The sequence below is a fragment of the Typha latifolia genome, chromosome 15 (genome assembly GCF_019914945.1).
Source record: "Typha latifolia isolate L0001 chromosome 15, TyphaL0001v2, whole genome shotgun sequence".
NCBI classification, from domain to species: domain Eukaryota; kingdom Viridiplantae; phylum Streptophyta; class Magnoliopsida; order Poales; family Typhaceae; genus Typha; species Typha latifolia.
Genome location: NC_133100.1, coordinates 5,981,966 through 6,000,619, shown reverse-complemented (window position 1 = coordinate 6,000,619; position 18,654 = coordinate 5,981,966). Strand labels below are relative to the sequence as shown.

Below are 18,654 nucleotides of genomic sequence, written 5' to 3'. Positions count from 1 at the left end.
ACTAGGGTTTGGCCTTTGGTGGTCTCCTCTACCTCCACCATCTTTGGCCTCCGCGGCTCTTCCGTTGCTGTCATTTGGCTTGAAAACACACTCTTCCACCTTATGCCCTATCCTACCACACGTGAAGCAGAATTTTGGGATACTTTCATACATTACTCTCTGGCCCACTCTCTCTTCTTTTTGCCCAAGCCAGACCGATGTTTTCAAAGGCTTGCTGAGGTCCACCTCAATGCACACCCGAGCAAATCTACTTCTAGTGTGATCTAAGGTTGTGGTCACCCGAGGAATCCATTAATGATCACCATGTTGTGGTCAGAAATAGAGATTTCACTAGTATTGTGATTGGATTCAATGATAAACTCGTACATCCTATGCAATAAATGCTCTATTGATGTATCGCTTTGGGAAGGTTCCAACCTAATTGCCCCTTCCTTTTGTTGTTTGAGCACTGCTTGTTTGGTCATTTATATCCATCCTATATACCGTATTTATCCCCCGAGATTGGCTTGAGTCATTTGGGTCAGCTTTCATCTGTAATGCGTCCTACACGACACGTGCGGCGCATGCAACAGTATGGGTGGGGTCACCACATAAAGATATCTTATCATGAATCAATAATACTAAACAAAGAGTAAATCATGTATTGAATAATATAAATCACAAAGGAGCATGATATATAAATCAGAAAGGAGCATAATGTCATATTCAAGTATACATATATATATATTATTAATAATAAATATGCATGTAATAAGTATTATTACATGAATGCGCATATTATATACTCAACCAAAATTATTTCTTACAATGAAATCATAATATTGCTCCAAGCTCTAATTCACAGCTTCTCAAACTTTCGACTCTCAAACTCTCAAGCATTTTGTGCAACAAGAGCCACCTCCGTGGCGATGAAACATAATATTTTCCACCTTATTACATTTTATTCTATTTTTTTTCTCTCCCTATTTTACTGAAGATAATCAAGTGGCCAATAGATTAGCTCATCTAGGGCAGGAATGAGAGAATTCATGGCAATCTGGGTCTAACTCTAATATTTTAGATGATATTCTGTATAGAGATACATTGGATATCTCTTCAAATACCTAATAAAGTAAATGATCTAAGCCTAAGAGAACTGAGAGCTTGAGAGTCGAGATTAATTTTTTCGAGCTTGAAATTATATTTTTCCTGGTTCTAGCCGGAGCATGAAATTTCTGCATCAGGGACTGCACAGGATCTGCTAAGTGACTGCTTACCACTGGACTTCTCCAGTAACTGGCAGCAACGACTACTGGAACCCCTCTCCCTCTCTCTGTCTCTCTGTCTCTCTCTCTCCAGAAAGTAGTAGAGAAATCAATGCCTTCTTCTCTCATGGACGACCTCAGATTCCAACCCACTTGGGTTCTTCTTCTCTGCTCTCTTGGCCTCTTCACCCTCACGAAATCCTTGTTCTCCCTCCTCCGATGGGTCTATTCCTACTTCCTCCGCCCACCGAAGCAACTAATCGACTACGGGTCATGGGCCGTGGTCACCGGACCCACCTCCGGCATCGGAAGAGCTATGGCCTTCGAATTAGCCCGTAAAGGCCTCAACTTGGTCCTCGTCAGCCGCAATCCGGACAAGCTCGGGGAGGTCTCCGAGGCCATTTGGGGGGTATCTCCCACGACTAAGATCAAAATTGTGGTGTTTGACCTATCGGTGGATGTTAAAGGTGGGATCTTTCGGCTGAAGGGGGCGATCGAAGGGCTTGATGTGGGTGTTCTGGTCAACAATGCCGGGGTGGCGACGCCGAGCGCGGTGTTCTTCCACGAGGTGGATGTTGATGCGTGGGTGAGGATGATTAAGGTGAACTTGGAGTCGTTGACGGAGATTGCACGCGTGGTGTTGCCTGGAATGCTTCAGAGGAGAAGAGGTGCGGTTGTGAATATTGGGTCGGGGTCGACGGTGGTGATGCCTTCGTTTCCGCTCTATGCTGTCTACGCCGCGACGAAAGCGTTAGCCTTCTTGCATCTTCCTCTGTTGATTTCTCCTCTTTTTTTTTTCTGACTAGATTTCTAATGATTTAGTTTTGAATGCTGGTTGCTTGCATGCATGGATACTATTTTGACAAAGAAGACGTTACAAAGATTAGTTTTGAAGATTGTGAGTTACCAAAAGCATAGGTTTTTAATATATACTGAATAGTACATACGGAATAATTGTGAAATTTTAAAGTGATCGGTGGTAAATCAATGAAGTGCCAAGAGATAAAAGGGGACAGTATTAGACAGTGTGTTAGGAGGTATTTTAGGCACCTTGTGAACTTCGTAGTCCCGGTGGGATAGACAAAAAAAGAGAAGCAGAGCAGCCAATAGGACACATCACTGTTGTGGTCATCTGGGTCATCAGAGGGAGACAGTATTACTAGTAATAGAGAAGAGATAAAGGGAGATGGTATTAGCCATTTCACAGTTTTTTTTTTCTGATGGTTGTGTATTTTGATATATGATATAATAAGTTCTTATACCTTGATTATTCAGTCTATGATGTGATTTTAAGGAAAAATATACTGAGCAGACCCTTTGTCAATTAAATCGCCATAATGTTATAGAAAAAGTAGACTATTTGCTCTAAGATTCAATTTTCAATTTTCAACACATCAACCATTCTTTGAGAAGGAAACAAGTCTCAAATATTGATGTTTTTCTTTTTCTTTTTTTCAATTCAGCTTATTTCAGTGTTACTAAAATCATTCTTAGTGAAAGTAACATATTTATCATCAGATTAACACTTAGAAGTATCAAAAATTTAATATGCTATGATAAGTTTCGAAATTTAAATTAACATTGACTACAAAGGTAGAGTGTCATATTCCATATATTTGAGGTTTGATGCATGAAGCCTATTCTGGCATTCACCTCTTTATAAAGCTTTGTGTCAAAGAAACGCCATTACTATCTTTCCCATCTTGTATGTCCAAGGCATGTTTTGACCTTTCTCTTTCCTATATGATCTAAATATTTTCATTTCAATTATTGATCACCAACCTCCTCACATTCTGAATAACCACACACCTTATAATTATATGAAAATTTCCTATTGAAATTTAAGAGAATACATAATTAAATAGCACACCAAGACCATTTTTCCACTTTGATTCTATGTTTATTAACTATTCATTTTTTGTGAATAAATTACCTGAGCTGACGGGAAGCAAAAGCCAATGCTTTTTGAATATCAAGGATAACTTCTCTTTATATTTTTAGCTAAGTTATACTACAGTTGGACACCATATCAAGGTTTTACTTACCCCTGTCTCACTTATTGGCACTATCAGGCATGACCTTTAGAAAAAACCAACTTGCTAGTTCAGTAAGACTCTCTTTGCTAGAAGTATCCCGTACTTGTTTAAGAAGGTCTATTGGATCAGCACAGATCGACATTGATTCTCAAAGATTGATATCATCTAGTCTACTTTAGTCCTTCATTTTGGAGTCAAGTCTGCTTGTATGGTACCTGACTACTTGTCATTTGTTGTGAGTTGACATGCCATCTACGATTAAAGAAGTTCCAGACTTATTGTCTAATTATGGTACCCAAACTATTATTACTTTATTTGTAAGTTAAGTGTCAAGAATTACAACTGCTATTTTAAATTTTAAGTGCTTGCAAAAATTGATTTGCTTTTATGTTTCAGGCTATTTGTCGAGTTTAAGCTGATGCAAACTAGGCTAAGAAGCAAAGTATAAAACTTGTTGCTGAAACTTGAAAGTTGAAACTGCTTTATGTCTTATTTTCTGATCTTTTCATAGATTTTTAGCTTATTTTCTGATTTCTTCTGGCTTTATAATGTTGTTTTACTTCAAAGTATTTGAAGCAGGAGGCTTTACCCCTGAGCACTAGGATGAAGCTATGCGAATATGCCCTCATTTTATACTTGACAGTGCCTTATGTTCCTCTTTGTTGGATAGATAAAGAGAAAAAACCCAGATGACTCAGCCCTCCACTTCAACAAGATGAGTGTTTGGGGTTACTTGACTTCAGCCAAGTTCTATAATGGGGCTTACAGATTTTATAGTAGTCTCTCTCTTGCTGGATTTTCTAAACGGTGCCAAGACGATAGTAGGACAATTGGTTATAGAGCAATTCTTATATGGAACCTTCATTCGTGACCTTTATCAATCCCATATTCTCAAGAAAAATGCTATGACGATGATAAGATCACTTCCAAAGTTCCCAAATGAGATGATTTTCATGGATATGGATGGTTAATTAACTTATTTTGATGAAATTCTAAGCTATCACTGGAACTTCTTTCAGTTTTTTCCTCGAGTCTTTCATGCTGACATTGAGACTTGAGCATATTTATTTTCTGCACAGGTATGTTGCTCAATTGTCGAAAAGCCTCTATCATGAGTATAAAGATAAGGGAATTGATGTACAATGTCAGGTAAGCCTAATTTCATCTGACTTCTTGTAATTTGAGTTAACTGGCACCCTGAAACATCTCTTACTCTAAAGGCTTGAAAGCTTCTTTGTAAAATTTTCGTACTGTACTTCTTAATTATTCTTAATTCTAAGAAGTCTTCATTAGGATTATTCATGTTGAAACTGCAACATGATATCTATTATGTCCTTTTCCAAAATGACCTGAAAAAACCATGAAGCATGCAAGAGTTAGGTATGTGAAGGACTAGAAAATTTTGAGCCATAATGAGGGAGGACAAGTAAGAATAGTGTCTGCCAAATTTGAAGATCCATTAACCAAACTAATGTTTAGAAAGATTTTCATTTATTTATGTATGTTCACTTTCTAGGACAAACCTCTCAATTACAACTTGTTATGAAAGATATAACAGTATGAATGAAAGGAACTAAAATAATAGTAAGGTAGCATAAACAATTAAAAGAAGATCACGATTGAGAATCAATGGAGCAATTGAGAATCATTGGAGCAAATTTCTTTGCATCATCGTAATTCTGTTGTAAGCAATATTAGTTAATGTGTCCCACTTATAGTATCGTAATATTCAAACAGACATACTTACATCTTCTTTGTCTGCTGACCCTTCTGGTGGTTGTATATTTTGAACCCACTCAATTTCAGCAACCCAATAGCTACAACCAGAGAATCATAAACACCCACCAATTTATATAAGCATTGAGCCATATAAACAATATCTATATGCCGCTTGTAACAATTTGTGACATATAATGAGACTAATTGACTAGAAAATAGAACAGCTTACCCATCTTGATCCCAAGATCGTAAGATATGTAATGCCTGCAACCTTCTACCTACATGGAGTAAGTCATCCCTGTATTTTGGATAAAATATTGATGAATAATCAAGCAATATATGTATTTTGGATAAGATATATGATGCTTAAGGAATTATTCTATCTAAATCTTGACTGCATATCAACAAAATTTCTTTATGTAATGTATACTGGAGCACACATCCAAGCTTGAGGACATGTGAAGAAGATGTGAAATTATCACCCTGGAATGAATATATATATTCATCATTAAGGTCTATGGCATATATTGCTTCACTCAGGAAGAACATATATAACACCTAACTTGGTAAATTTCTTCATATATTATACCTTTAAACAGATTGCAGCTATCTGTAGTTTTGTTATCTTATGGCTCCTAAGTGATCAATAGGAGACGAACACTTTAGATTCCAGGGGATTTTACTTAGCTGGTAGTCTGATTTTATTCTTGTAACATGTAATGATGACATTATTACATGACTGTTGACAATATGCACGCAGTCAAATTCAAAGACAATTTTACTTCCACTAGTAGGATCTCAAAATTGTCTACTTATGCTGACTTCTTTTGCAAAGAAGCAACACAATTACCGTCTTTTGTGCTTTCTTGCTGGCTTGCATTGTTTTTCCTGTCAGACAGTATTGAGCAGTCCTTTCAATGTAGAGATCATGAAATCCTCCACAGTGCTTCCAGGCCGATGACAATAGATTTCTACATGAATTTCATAAGATTCATTCTTCAAGTGTATGTTCCCCTACAATTATGTTTATCCTTCTCTAAAGGTATCATGTAATTGCACTTTTATATATATTGAGAAACTTGACTGCATTAGTTCTTGAGCCATAAGTTTGCTCTACTACCAGGTCTCTAATTAAGCTGATATAGAGTGATGTACTTAACCTTTTATATTTTGACAATCACATTTTTGTTTGAGTTGCATTTAATAGGTCGTATGTGTGAATTTGCAAGTGTTGGAATGATTTTATGACCAATCCATCAGCACCCGAGAAACCATCAAGTGTTTGAATGCCCGAGCCACTTGAAAAATCCGTGGCCTTCTGATCTGGACCATTGATGGGGTTTCGGTGTTACACTACATACATCTGAAAACCCTAGTTAGGGTTAACCACAATGGCTATCATTGAGATTTCAGTTTTTGAAGTGTGGTTCTTGGGAGAAAATACGGTTTCAACCGTTGTATCTACCAATTTGATAATGTTTGATTCGATCCTGGAGAAGGGATCCTTGGTTTTTTATCTAGGATTACAAGGAGTTTTTTCACATAAAATTTCATGTGTATTTACGTTTGCCTTTCGCTTTATTCTTCTCATTATTATATTGAGTACGCTGTGTTAGTTAATTCCCTAGGGCTTTGAAGATTATCATCTTCTAAAAGGTTAAAGATGATAGCGAGGTGGATTTGATCTTTTACATTCTAACAATAAGTCCTTCCCTAAATTATGCAGGTCCCTTTATTTGTGGCAACAAAGATGGTATCAGGACTGACTGAAGCTAAAAAGCGTTCTGTATTTGTACCATCATCAAGTGAATATGCTCAAGCCGCCATTCGTTGGATTGGACATGATGTGCTGTGCATGCCTAATTTCATTCATTTCCTTGAATGGTGGATTGCAAGCTTGGTACCAGAATTCATTCATGATAAATTGCGGTTGCGTGTTAATCTGAGACAGAGAGAAATCATAAAGCGGCTCAGAACAGAGGCACGCAATGCTGCTACTCAGAACTAAATAGCTATATGTACCAAGTTTACTGTTCAACTTCACTCATAAACCTTATATTTTCCTCAGTTTGGTTGTGCTATAAGACAATTTGTCTTTAGCATTATCCACATTCTCTTTCTGTATTGTACTTTTTGGTTTTGATTGAGATACTATAATAATTTTGTTCCTTATGCACGATTTTTCATATCGGATGTTCAACTATGGAAAAAAAATATGTAGAAAAGGTACTTTTTGGATCTAATTCTTGAATAAGGTTCCCTTATACTAGAACCAAATGAAGACCAGTTATTAACTTTTGTGTCAAGCAAAGTTCTAAAAGAGACCTCCTTTTCTGCTATATTTTTCTTGAATTACTTTGTGATACCTATTACAGAGAGAGAATCCTCTGTTGGAACTCCTCCAAAATGATAGATAGTATCAGAGATTGTCACAAGAGAATACAGCTAGAGGGTTCAAGGAAAAGAGGTGCCTATATTGTAATTTTGCAGCAAGTTTTATTACTTCAAGATAAATCTAGGGTTCAAGGAAAAGAGGTGCCTGTATTATAATTTTGCAGCAAGTTTTATTACTTCAAGATAAATGTACCTTTCCTTCTTCTCCTTTTCTTTTTCATTTTCTCAAAATGTATGCTTTCTTTTGGAGAGAACACCATGATTCATTAGCTTTTCTGTGCTTGCCATACATTAACTTTTTGGAAAGAAAATTTACACTTTTGTTCAATTGAATGCACCTAAAATTTTGCAAAAGCTCCTTCCTAGTTTAATTAAAGTAAGAGAGTTTCCAGCCCATCTCTTTGTATTTTGAAAATTGATAGTATTTGCCTTCAGGCTTGAAGAAAAAAGTTAGCACACTACTACAAGCAAAACCTAAGCTATAGTTAAACCAATTATTGCACAAGAGAAGAAAATGAACATAGACTGCAGCAGTGGGTCCAATTCTATATCTTTTTAATTTATAACATCCATTCTTTATTACAAAGCATTAACTCCTAAGAAGCCATGAAAACCTGCAGCTCCTGAAGTGTAGCATTGATAGGAATGACCAAGACAAAGAAAAGGACTGACAGTAAAAGTATGTCCTAAAATTTCTGGTTTCCTACAATCAATTACCAGAGTTGTTAAACTAGATGTGTATCTGCAAGAAACCAGGTGCTGGGAGTCATTTTAAATCATGTACAAAAGGTTGCCTATGGATTCACAGATGACATAAAAAAACATGTCATAACAATGTTAGAAATAGAAGAACATTTGCGTGTTGGTTCCTTCATTTCCACTTCAAATACATGAGCTATCGCATGGCCTTGCAAAGCAAGAACACATCCATCTAACTTTTCATTTCGAAAAGCCAAAATAATTGACTTCACTGATGTATAGCTCAGTTCTTTCAAACTGTTAATTAGAAGAAATAACCTGCTGAATCCCAAAGCGTAATGCACATTAATACATCACACAAATTTTCACCACTGCTCTAGAAGTTCTTTGCTTATTAATAACAGGTCGCAGCTTAATGTAATGATTATACAACACCTACAAGAACTTTTGGCGTCCCAATTAAAATGATGTCGTTGGGATTTGAACCCGAAATACGTATACAACATGAACCCCCTTTAACCATCTCAATACTATCCAGTTGGCTTGTGTTCCATCTTATTATCAAACCTCATCGTCATCCAATTAACAGCTAGACAAATACCGTCAAACTCTTCTGCTTCGTTTAGTTCTTTTTTTTAAGGAAATGAAAATAACACTTCTCTATCTTCCTATCTTCCTTGCCTTGAAATAAAAGTCTCCTATATGACAATGCAGCACTGAAGCATTTGATGGGGATATTCTCATCTCTGTCATTGTACATATCATCCCTTCTTTTCTCTTTTTTGAGATTCCCTCCTTTTCTCTTGCTAACTAGTAAGTTTCTAGAAAGGGAAAAGCATAGAAGTTCAGCTACTTTCATTCAAGGTGCTATAATTCATCCTTGTAATTAAGGCTTGGATGAGATGATGATGAACTTTGAAAAATCCCTAGACACAAGTATGTATCTAAATACTAGGCAATGATATCACTCGTTCGCTTAAGTAAAAGTCCGTAGAAATATTAAGAACGAAAGCAGAGATGAACGCCAAGATTTTAACGTGGAAAAACCTAAACGGGAAAAAACCACAGATCCAAACTCGAATTAAAACCAATCACTAGAATAGTAGCAGTTACAAGACTGACTCACAAAACAACTTGTCGATCCAAACGACTTTGTTCCTCTCAGTCTTGCTCGCTAGAACCCACGATTCACTGCTTCTCGTGATTGAAGTCCAACCTCAGTAACCCTCGAGATTGATCTTTCGTCTAGATAGCCCTTAAGACGAAAGATTAAGTTTTATAGATGAGTGGAACCTTGATAGTTGAAGAACCGATGTAGCCTCAAGAAGTCTCCTTCAATAATGCTTCTTCAACCACACTCAAGATAGGGCATCACAATCCTTATATATGATCTCCAAGATAGAGCCAAATCCAAGTCTTATTCGTACTCACGAAAGTCCAATTTTATCAAACTTCGTTGGTGCGTTCGAACGCGACAACTTGAATTTTTCAGGTTGCGTTCGAACGCGTTTGTGAACGCGGCTCTCTGTCTGTGTGAACGCAGTACCCGCGTTCGAACGCGTTTATGAACGTGGCTCTCTGTCTGTGTGAATGCAGTGCCCGTGTTCAAACGCGTTTGTGAACGCGGCTCTTTGTCTGTGTGAACGCAAATTCCGCGTTCGAACGCGTTTGTGAACGCGATGTGAACTCGATGGCTTTTCTCCAATAATCTTGCAATTCTTCAAACCAGAGATATTCTAGACTTGTGTAAAGCTCATATACATGAAAAAATACACTTAGAATATTTTGTACACAATTGCCAACAAATAAAAACCTAACAAACTTTTATTATTGCATAAATCTACTAGTTTCCTTGTAATTATCCCATAAATCTACTACCCATGCTTTATGGATCAAAATGCTAGGCAACTAGGAAATAGCATAGACAATGAGTGATGTTACTTTTAAAGATGGGATAAAAAATGAGCATTTCTAAACAAATTAGGTAGCAGCTAGCTCCAACCGAGGATAAGCTATGAAAGAATCAATTGACATTATTCAGGCATGTTCAAAGAAGACTGTAGAATGCACCGTTAAGGAGAAAGATCAAAACAACACATAGGAGGAAATAGTAAGAAAAGGCACGACAATACTCAATTCAACAAACAATCTTACCTTAAATAGAATTGATGGAGGAAAAGGATCCATATAAGTGTTATCCACTAGTTTGTTGGAAACCAAGCTATATGATTTGGACGTAAAAATATGAACAAAAGATAGTAATAAATCAAAGCCAGAAGTATGCTTCTGCTGTTGTTAGCAAATCATCCTCAATAGATGGCAAAGCAAAGTATAAACTCAGTTAAATTAGTTAATTTGGAACCCATAACTGAAGAATAAGGAAATTTATTATGAGCCACGACAAGTAATATGAACTGTAATTTGATAATTTAAGTAAAGCTAGCAAAGACCCTTACAATGAATTCTCCTCCGAAGTTTGTGCATATATGAGAACTCTAGTATACCTAAAATATGTCCAACCACGGTATTATCTTTCTTGCATGTGTGAGGTGTATACTTCTGTCTTGTCAAAAGGTTTTGCTCTCCTAGGAAGATCTGCAAAGTGACAGAAATCTGACATATCCCTTCGTATCATGATGTTTTTCCTTTTCTCAAATGGCCGAGGACCTAAAGCATTTAGATCTATGCTAGTACCATAATCTTCACACGACTCGATGACAGCATCAAATGATTTTGAAGAAAGATTTAGCCCCTCATTGCAAGCCCTTAGGTACATCTCATAGGCAAGTATTGGTTTACCATCTCGTGCAAGGGCTTCAATCAGCATATCATAAGTAATTTTGTTAGGCTTGATATTTTGAACTTTCATTCGGTGAAACCACTCATAAGCAGCACTAGTCATATTATTCTTAGCACATCCAGTGATTATTGCATTGAAAGTAACAACGGTTGGCTCAATTCCTACTGAAGACATCTCACGAAGGACAGAATCTACCATCTCAGGATTACCCTTTCCGATATAAAGTGACGCCAATATTGTGTAAGCATACAAGTTTGGGCTAATACCCACTTTACACATATGGTCCCATACCCGAAGTGCCTCATCATAAAGCTTCCCTTTCTCAAGTGCGCTAAGCAAAGCTCCATAAGAGAGTATAGTTGGCTTTTCCCCCTGCTCTACCATCCTTCTAAATATCTGTACTGCAGCAGATGTTTCTGATGCTTTCGAGCAAGCAACAAGGACTGCATTCCACTCTCTACTTCCTGGTCTTAAGCCTCTATCTTGCATCTTGTTCAGCAGCCTAACACCCCACCTCCAAATCCCCTTTCTCCTAGCAGCAGTGAGCAGGATATTGAAGTGAGAAATGATTAGCTCATATGATAGATTATTGGGCTTTGGTCCTCTATCCAACAGGTCCTCATAAACCTCAAGAGCTGCCCACCATTTTTTAGCCTTACCCATTAACCATATCAGATGATTACACACTGATAAGCTGATTTCATCATCTGCCTCTCTTATTCTTCTGTACAACTCTTTAGCCACAGTATAATGGTCTTCACGAGTACATGCCCATGCAAGCCGCTCATAATCTGTTCTAGCTAGTTTTAACAAAGCCTCATCCATATCACTTAGAAGATCTAAAACATTGCCAGTTGGATTTTTTTCATCTACAAGCCATTGGCGAATCACTAGATAACAGATGCTAATTGTAAATTTTTCAAGTTTTAGGAACTCATTCTCCCAATCTTCACTCTTATCTTTCCCTATCTCCCCCTTTTCATACTTCTCTCTCAACTTGACAAAGAACCCAAGTGCGCCACTTGCATCATCCATTTTCTTGTAAGCCAGTAGGACAACAGAATAGGTAATGGCAGATGGTGATAAACCATGATTCTCTATGTCAGCAAGAACATTGAGGGCCTCATGGGTTTTCCCTTGCTCCAGATAAATAGACATCAAAGTGTTGTAAGTTACGATGTTTGAGACAATGCCTTGCAAGTTCATATCTTCTAAAACATCTTTAACTTTGTCAAATTGCTCTGTCTGCTTTACCGCACTCAAAAGGCTATTGTAAATGAACAGGTTTGGAGCAATGGAGCCGGTTGTCTCTTTCTTCCTCTTCAACCATTCAACAACAGCAAATGCAGCATCTAATCTTTTATCAACCCCTAAGCCCCTGATCATGGAAGAATAAACAGGGAGGGGCAAATCATCATAGTTCTTCAACAAGTCCTCCACATCATCTGCTGTTTTAGAGTTGTGAAGACTCAACGCCAATGCCCGGACATCGACCCTCCTCTTTCCAACTGATTTAATCCCACCACTACGATCATTCTTTTCATAGTCCACAACTTTTTCTTCTTCCTCCTTGTCATCAACTATCTCACATTTTCCAACATCATCCAAAGTTTCCGAACTAATCTCCAAATGATCACTCCCAACAGTTTCTTGCTCTAATGCCAAGACCATAGAAAAGTACCTGCCAAAGGGAGTTCTCTTTCTTTCACTACAGCTAACTTTGGGATCATTACCTGAAAACCCACAACCCAAATTTACGCCTGAACTCCTCAAACCACCATAATTGCATGAAAGAGAGACTTGGTGAGCACAGCAACTGCTAACATTTGTCCCACCAAAATACCATCTTCTTTTCCTTCCCTTCCTCAATCTACGAGAACAGAGCTTCTCTGAATCGAGATGGGCAGCCGCCAAAAAGGCTCCTTTGAAGTGTAAAGTGCTTAAAGATTGCATTTCGGAGATGGGTTTATGCACAGAAGTGAGATTCCAATGACAACAACATGAATGACCACAGAAATCCAGAGAAGCCTTTGTGAACTATCTACAAGATGACAACCCAACACGAAATCCTATTCTCCGAGTATGATTGGGAAGGGAGTTGAGGTTGGATATTACCTTGTGATTCACAAGTGAGAAGAGGTGAGGAGTTGCTTCTAGAGATAGGGAGGGATTGAAGAGGAAGAAGAACGCACGTCCCTCGCTAAGACCACTCACAGCCGTTCACTTTCGAGATTAGTGTTCGAACCCGGTGCAGAGGCCAACGTTGGCTTGGCTGCTGGTTTGGTTAACCCTGGTTGGCTCGATGGTTCGAATCCAATAGGTTGTACTCGAATTAGTTATCGGGTTGGATTTAGATCCTTACTAGATCCGATCCGAGTGCAGGTCATACTGTTATAATGGAATTCTTTTTAAATAAAATTTAGGATTTTTACAAATCATATCTCATATTTTATTTATTTATAATTCACACTTCGTCTTTTAGGATTTATAATCTGAACCCTCATTTTCCTCTATAGTTTTTATTTAATATTCTGGGTTAACTTAGGTAGTACTAAAAAAAATATTTCTTATAATATATAAAATAATTTATAAATACTTAAATTACTCCTGTCTTTTTTATTTTTTTTTTCTCTTCCCAAAGAAAAAGAAAAAGAAGAAGAGGAGGAAGAGGATGGGGAGGGTGGAAGATAAGATCGGAAAAGGTGGGGGTATTTTAGTAACTCGATCGATATTAGTTAGTCAAAATAAGGTCAGGGTGTTAAATGAGAATTATAAGAGAAAATTAGGGATCATATTACAAAATCATTAAAGATGGAGTGTGAATCACAAATTAGGTAAAATATAAGGTGTAATTTATAAAAATCCTTAAAATTTATTAAAAACATCCTCCAATTTTCTATAGGGTCAAATTACAAGGTGGCTCCTTCCTGAATTTTTATTATTATTACTTAACCTCTAGGAGTACCAATCTTTGTGAAATTATTAGTTTTTTCTGTCAAAATTAACTGTCACATTAATTTTTCATAAAATTGTTAAAAAATTTTAATCATTTTTTAATTTATATTATCTATTTTCTTAAAAGTTTATAATATCACGTAGAAGTGAGCAATATATAGTTTTCAACTTAGTGTATAAAATTGACTGTATATATTTTCTGCGGTCGATACATAATTTTGTTATATTAGAATACACACAACTTATATTTACGATGCATATTAGAGTCCATTATTGCAAATCAAAAAATTAAATGTAATTAAATTATAAAAACCTCATCTTGAGAGGAAAGAAGAATAAGACAATAATTTTTTTTAAAAAAATACTTTTATAATTGATTGATGTAAGAGAAAAAGGCTTTATATCAAAGTTAGCCTATGTGAGGTAGTTACATATAGCTTACAACTATAAGAGATTTAGTAATATAAATAAAATTTAGGAAGTCACTGAGAATTTTGATCTAACCACAGGAGTGAAAATTGAGTGCATATAGTTAGATAGTGATTGACCCACATCTGGATCTAAACTTTTGCTCCAGATACAAATATTAGATGAATATCAAAGTAAAATTGGATATAGATATAGATTGGATCTTAAACAAATACGAGCTAGGGCTTTAAATTGATTCTGAAGTCTTTTGTTGAATCTTTTTCACGGCTCGATAGATAATTTGATATGCAATATGCTAATAAATTTATTATATTTAGCAGTGCAATGTGGATTATGGAGGATGAAAAGAAGTTATGACTAAGCTAGTTAGGAGAGCTAGAAAATTTTAAAAATCTATTAAATACCAGTGAATTCAAGTTATATGTTTGTCGAGAAACAGATATTCGAATATGAATTTGTATTTGAATTCATAATTGTTATGAATCTATCTAAACCAAATTCGTATATCCATATCCAAATTCAAATCTAAAAATTTTTACGCCTCCAGGTTAGATAAAAAATTTGTTTTCGAATATGAAATGGATACTAAAACAACTAATAATTTCCACAAGGAGTAAAATGAAACGAATAAAGTTTATATGAGTAATTTGATTTTAGTCATAACTACTGAGGAATAATTTATAATTTATCCAAATAAAAAACTATTGAAATTTATTTAAAACACCCTATATTTTACTTATATTATTAATCTCACACTATAATCTCATTACTTTTATTACCTTAAATAAATAATTTTAGTGTAAAGGTTAATATTCTAGGTATTTTAATATTTTTTTGGAAACTTATTAAAAAAAACTTTATTTTTTACTTTTTTATTATCATATTTATCATTTGATCTCATAGAAATCACTCTGTGTGTTAATTTGAGACTTTTAGAAGGGCATATACGAGAATTCGCAATTTTTTCCTTTTTTTATTGTAATTTTCTAACGGTTTACTGACCGTACCTCCGAACATCAGCATTCAGCAGCAATACCAACCACCAGATTGGAAACAAATATCTTTTGCCGTTCTCTCTGGGCTGTGTTCATATTAATACAAAGGCTCCCAAATTTCCTCTCTGACGCAATAGAACGAACACCACATACCCAAATGGCCATGGCTTCCACCTCCATCTCCCATCACAAGGTACCCAAATGTCTGCATTTCCTGGAGGTTTCTTACCTCTTAGTTGGTTGAGGCAATTCAACAAATGGTTAGTATGCAGGTATATGGTGGTTTCCTTAAACAGATAATGTGCAGAAAGAAAGAGAAGGATAGAGATAGCGACCACCAACACCCATTTAAGGTAGTGGAAATCACACCGCCGCCCAGGAATCTCGGCGTCCGTTGCTTTCCGATGGTATGCTTGTTGAGCTCCACTTGGAAAGTTAAATTTTTTATGCTCAAAGAATGAAGTACAATTTTTTTAGTGTTAACCATCCTTTATTAAGATCAATTAGAGGAGAAAAGAATTAGCATTTGATTGTTTTTTGTCTCTCCAAAATTTGTTGTTCTAGATCCTTCTGTCTATTGTTACTAAAAAAGCATTCCTGAATATATCATGGGTCGACTACCATATGGTCTTCTTAGCCTCTTATTGATGAAGGCATGGCAATCATCGTGGCGATCCATGAGCAATTGACATCATTCATCAGCAATCATCAAGGTGCTGATTATCAATTTTGAGAAAATTTCATATGCAAGAGACTTTTAAGTGTGATTCTTGTTTGGATGTAAAAAATAGAGGTGCAGAAGTATTTGGGGTCCTGACTTTTTCTGAAGTTGCGAATAAAGGATAACAATGACACAAAAGACCTAATTTTCCACAGTTGAGGAATTAGTAAGATATCAGATTAGGGCCCAAGTGCAATAAGCCAATAACAACATGATGCTTGAAATAAGTTTCTATTACATGGTTATTAATGTGTTAATTATAGTAACAGTTGTGTGTAGTAACACCTTGAAGATATCTCACGAGCAAACAATGAGAAGAAGCATAAGAGAAAAAGGGTTCTTAGATAATTACCATTTGACGACTTTTCAAGTATCAGAATTTTGCGCTACATTGTTTGAAATATTATAAATGTCACTAAAATTCATTGGACTAGTTCAAGTATGCCAGTCTGTTAACTCCATCTAACTTACTAGTTGCTACAGTTAAAATTTAAGCTTTCTACATAATTGCCTGTGAAAAACTTTTAAAATACTCCAAAATATCATAATGGCTAGCGAAATCAGTGAACTCATTTGAAAATGTCGTACTGCCAGTTCAATCTAATTAACAACAGTTAAAACTTGTCTGTGAAAACCATTCTTTTTTCTTTAAATTACCTAACAATACTCAATATTGTGGAAGAAAGGATCTCAGTCAGAATCCAAGAATTGTGAATTTCTTATATTCTTGCTGACACATATTAGTAATTCTAAAGTTTAAGAAAAAGAGAGCATAATCGTCATTTTGAATGCATATGTTAACTTTGGCAGCCACTCGTTTGGAAGATTCCATGAACATTTCTTTAGAAATTAATCATAAATGGCATTTCTGAAAGAGTCCAATGATTTCAGTGGCAGTAATTTTAATTCCATGAATATTCCTTTAAACAAACTTTTCCTATTTTCTTTACAGCATGAGTTGACTTTTTTCTCAGAAGAGATCTCCTTTTTTTCCTCTTTATTAATGCCAAAATCAAATATTTTATCAGAAATCTACCAGCTATCTCGATGTGATAGGTCATGAAAGTCAAACAGGCAATCTTCATACTTTAAGCTAGACGTGCAAATTAGGCTATAGCATAAAAGGACAAACATATACGAGTTTAGTATAACTCCTTGTAGTTCAGGATATCAATGTCAAACTATCTATTGTATGTGAACATCTAGTTTGCAAACTATCTGGACTTTGTGCTGTTGATGTCCTTTTCAAATATTCACACTATGGTGCTTCTGTATTCATCATGAATGTATCTGATGTTGACATGATAAGTGGAATGTATAATTAAGAATGGTTAACCAAACGACGAAAATGAAAAGCTTTCTAGTGTATCATGCCGAGACACTTTTTTCGACTCATGAGACTGATGGAAAATACACTGTTCTCACAGCATAAGGTCAAGGTTCACAATCTTCATGACAATAAAATAGCAGCAGTTGATGTTTTGCAACATGAGCTTAATGCAAGAAAAAATTTAACCAGTTCCAGATTTCCAGGTGCTTTTTAGGTTGCAAACTTGTTCAAATAGTATCTGATGACTTGCCAAGTCTTTCTAGTCACCCTGAGATTAAATGGAAGAGAATCACAGGTACTCTTCTGTCAGATTAGTGCAAGCTCTGGTAACCGCACAAATGAAGCTTTGCATGGTTTACAACAAAGTGGAAATGCTAGAGTTGTGTCAATATTATACATCCATGTCTTTGCTGTAGCATACATGCAAATATTTTACTTCTGTTCACATACTTATTGGCCCTTCAATTCCTATCTGTGGAGACAGTTTGTTTGCCTCTATGCTTTTAAGTAATCTGTTTAGCTATGTCATACCTTTGATATCGGTTGGCTTATTAAGGCAAAATATCATGAATTTTCATTTTCTTATATTTTTATTAAATTTCTCATTGCTCTATTCTTGTTAATCAGAACATACATTGTGGGGAGAGTGTCACAATAGAAGGCCAGGCTTATATAGTCTCAGCCGTTACCCACCGATACCAGCTACGCAAAGGAAAATATGAACCTAGTGAGAAAAGGCTTGATGTGCAGTCATCTGGTAGATACATCTTGAATTTGTACTTGAAGAATCTTCTCGAGCAATCATGAAGACAATCACATTCTTGTTGTCAGATGTAACATTTATTGTGTGACTAATGAGAATGGATTATTTTGCTAGATTACTAAAATGATCAATGGAGTAGTGTGTCTTCTCCCCCTTTTTTGAGAGAAAGAAAGTGTATTATGTGTTCTTGTGGAGTAGTTCTACAAACTTCTATGCAAAGTAAGTCCAATTAGAAGACTAGCAGACAAGTATATTTTCTTGGTTCATAATATCAAGTAGTCAGAGGCTTCACAGAAATAAAGTGTACAAATTTTCCAGCATCAAGTCTGTGCAAAGATTGGGAATCCTTTGCTCTAATATTTCTTCCATGGCAAATTCCAAGACTATAAATTCGCAATCAATACTGGATTCTTTTCTATCGGAGCTGAGTTCGACCTATTTGAGAGATTTGGCTGCAATTAATCAGACAATAAATAACATTCTCAATGTGACCTTCAGAGGAACCCATGATAAACTAGTTATATAACTGATAAAGCCTCCTCAATAAGATTCACTTATTATTTGAGGAA

At 35.9% G+C, this 18,654-nt stretch overlaps 3 protein-coding genes across 5 annotated transcripts; 2 read left to right on the top strand and 1 right to left on the bottom strand.

Moving 5' to 3' along the window:
- The first annotated feature begins 1,133 nt into the window (after positions 1-1,133).
- LOC140801915 (very-long-chain 3-oxoacyl-CoA reductase 1-like) lies at positions 1,134-7,171 on the top strand. Its single transcript, XM_073157285.1, has 3 exons — positions 1,134-1,994; positions 4,360-4,429; positions 6,726-7,171. Exons 1-3 carry the CDS (start codon positions 1,357-1,359, stop codon positions 7,005-7,007), a joined length of 990 nt encoding a protein of 329 aa, XP_073013386.1. The 5' UTR covers positions 1,134-1,356; the 3' UTR covers positions 7,008-7,171.
- On the bottom strand, positions 2,082-13,155 carry LOC140801913 (protein LOW PHOTOSYNTHETIC EFFICIENCY 1, chloroplastic). Of its 3 annotated transcripts, none has more exons than XM_073157284.1 (4): positions 10,549-13,155; positions 5,229-5,297; positions 5,028-5,097; positions 2,082-2,098 (listed from the first exon to the last, which is right to left on the bottom strand). In XM_073157284.1, exon 1 carries the CDS (start codon positions 12,843-12,845, stop codon positions 10,620-10,622), a length of 2,226 nt encoding a protein of 741 aa, XP_073013385.1. In that variant the 5' UTR covers positions 12,846-13,155; the 3' UTR covers positions 2,082-2,098; positions 5,028-5,097; positions 5,229-5,297; positions 10,549-10,619. The 3 variants fall into 3 exon arrangements, with proteins under 3 accessions (XP_073013385.1, XP_073013384.1, XP_073013383.1); XM_073157283.1 differs by lacking the exon at positions 2,082-2,098 and adding an exon at positions 4,900-4,959; XM_073157282.1 differs by lacking the exon at positions 2,082-2,098 and having other exon boundaries at positions 4,900-5,097.
- Positions 13,156-15,307: 2,152 nt separating this feature from the next.
- Positions 15,308-18,325, top strand: LOC140801867 (uncharacterized). The gene is made up of 3 exons (XM_073157216.1): positions 15,308-15,464; positions 15,544-15,678; positions 17,950-18,325. The coding sequence occupies exons 1-3, from the start codon at positions 15,429-15,431 to the stop codon at positions 18,127-18,129; spliced, it is 351 nt and encodes a 116-aa protein (XP_073013317.1). The 5' UTR covers positions 15,308-15,428; the 3' UTR covers positions 18,130-18,325.
- Positions 18,326-18,654: the final 329 nt, after the last annotated feature.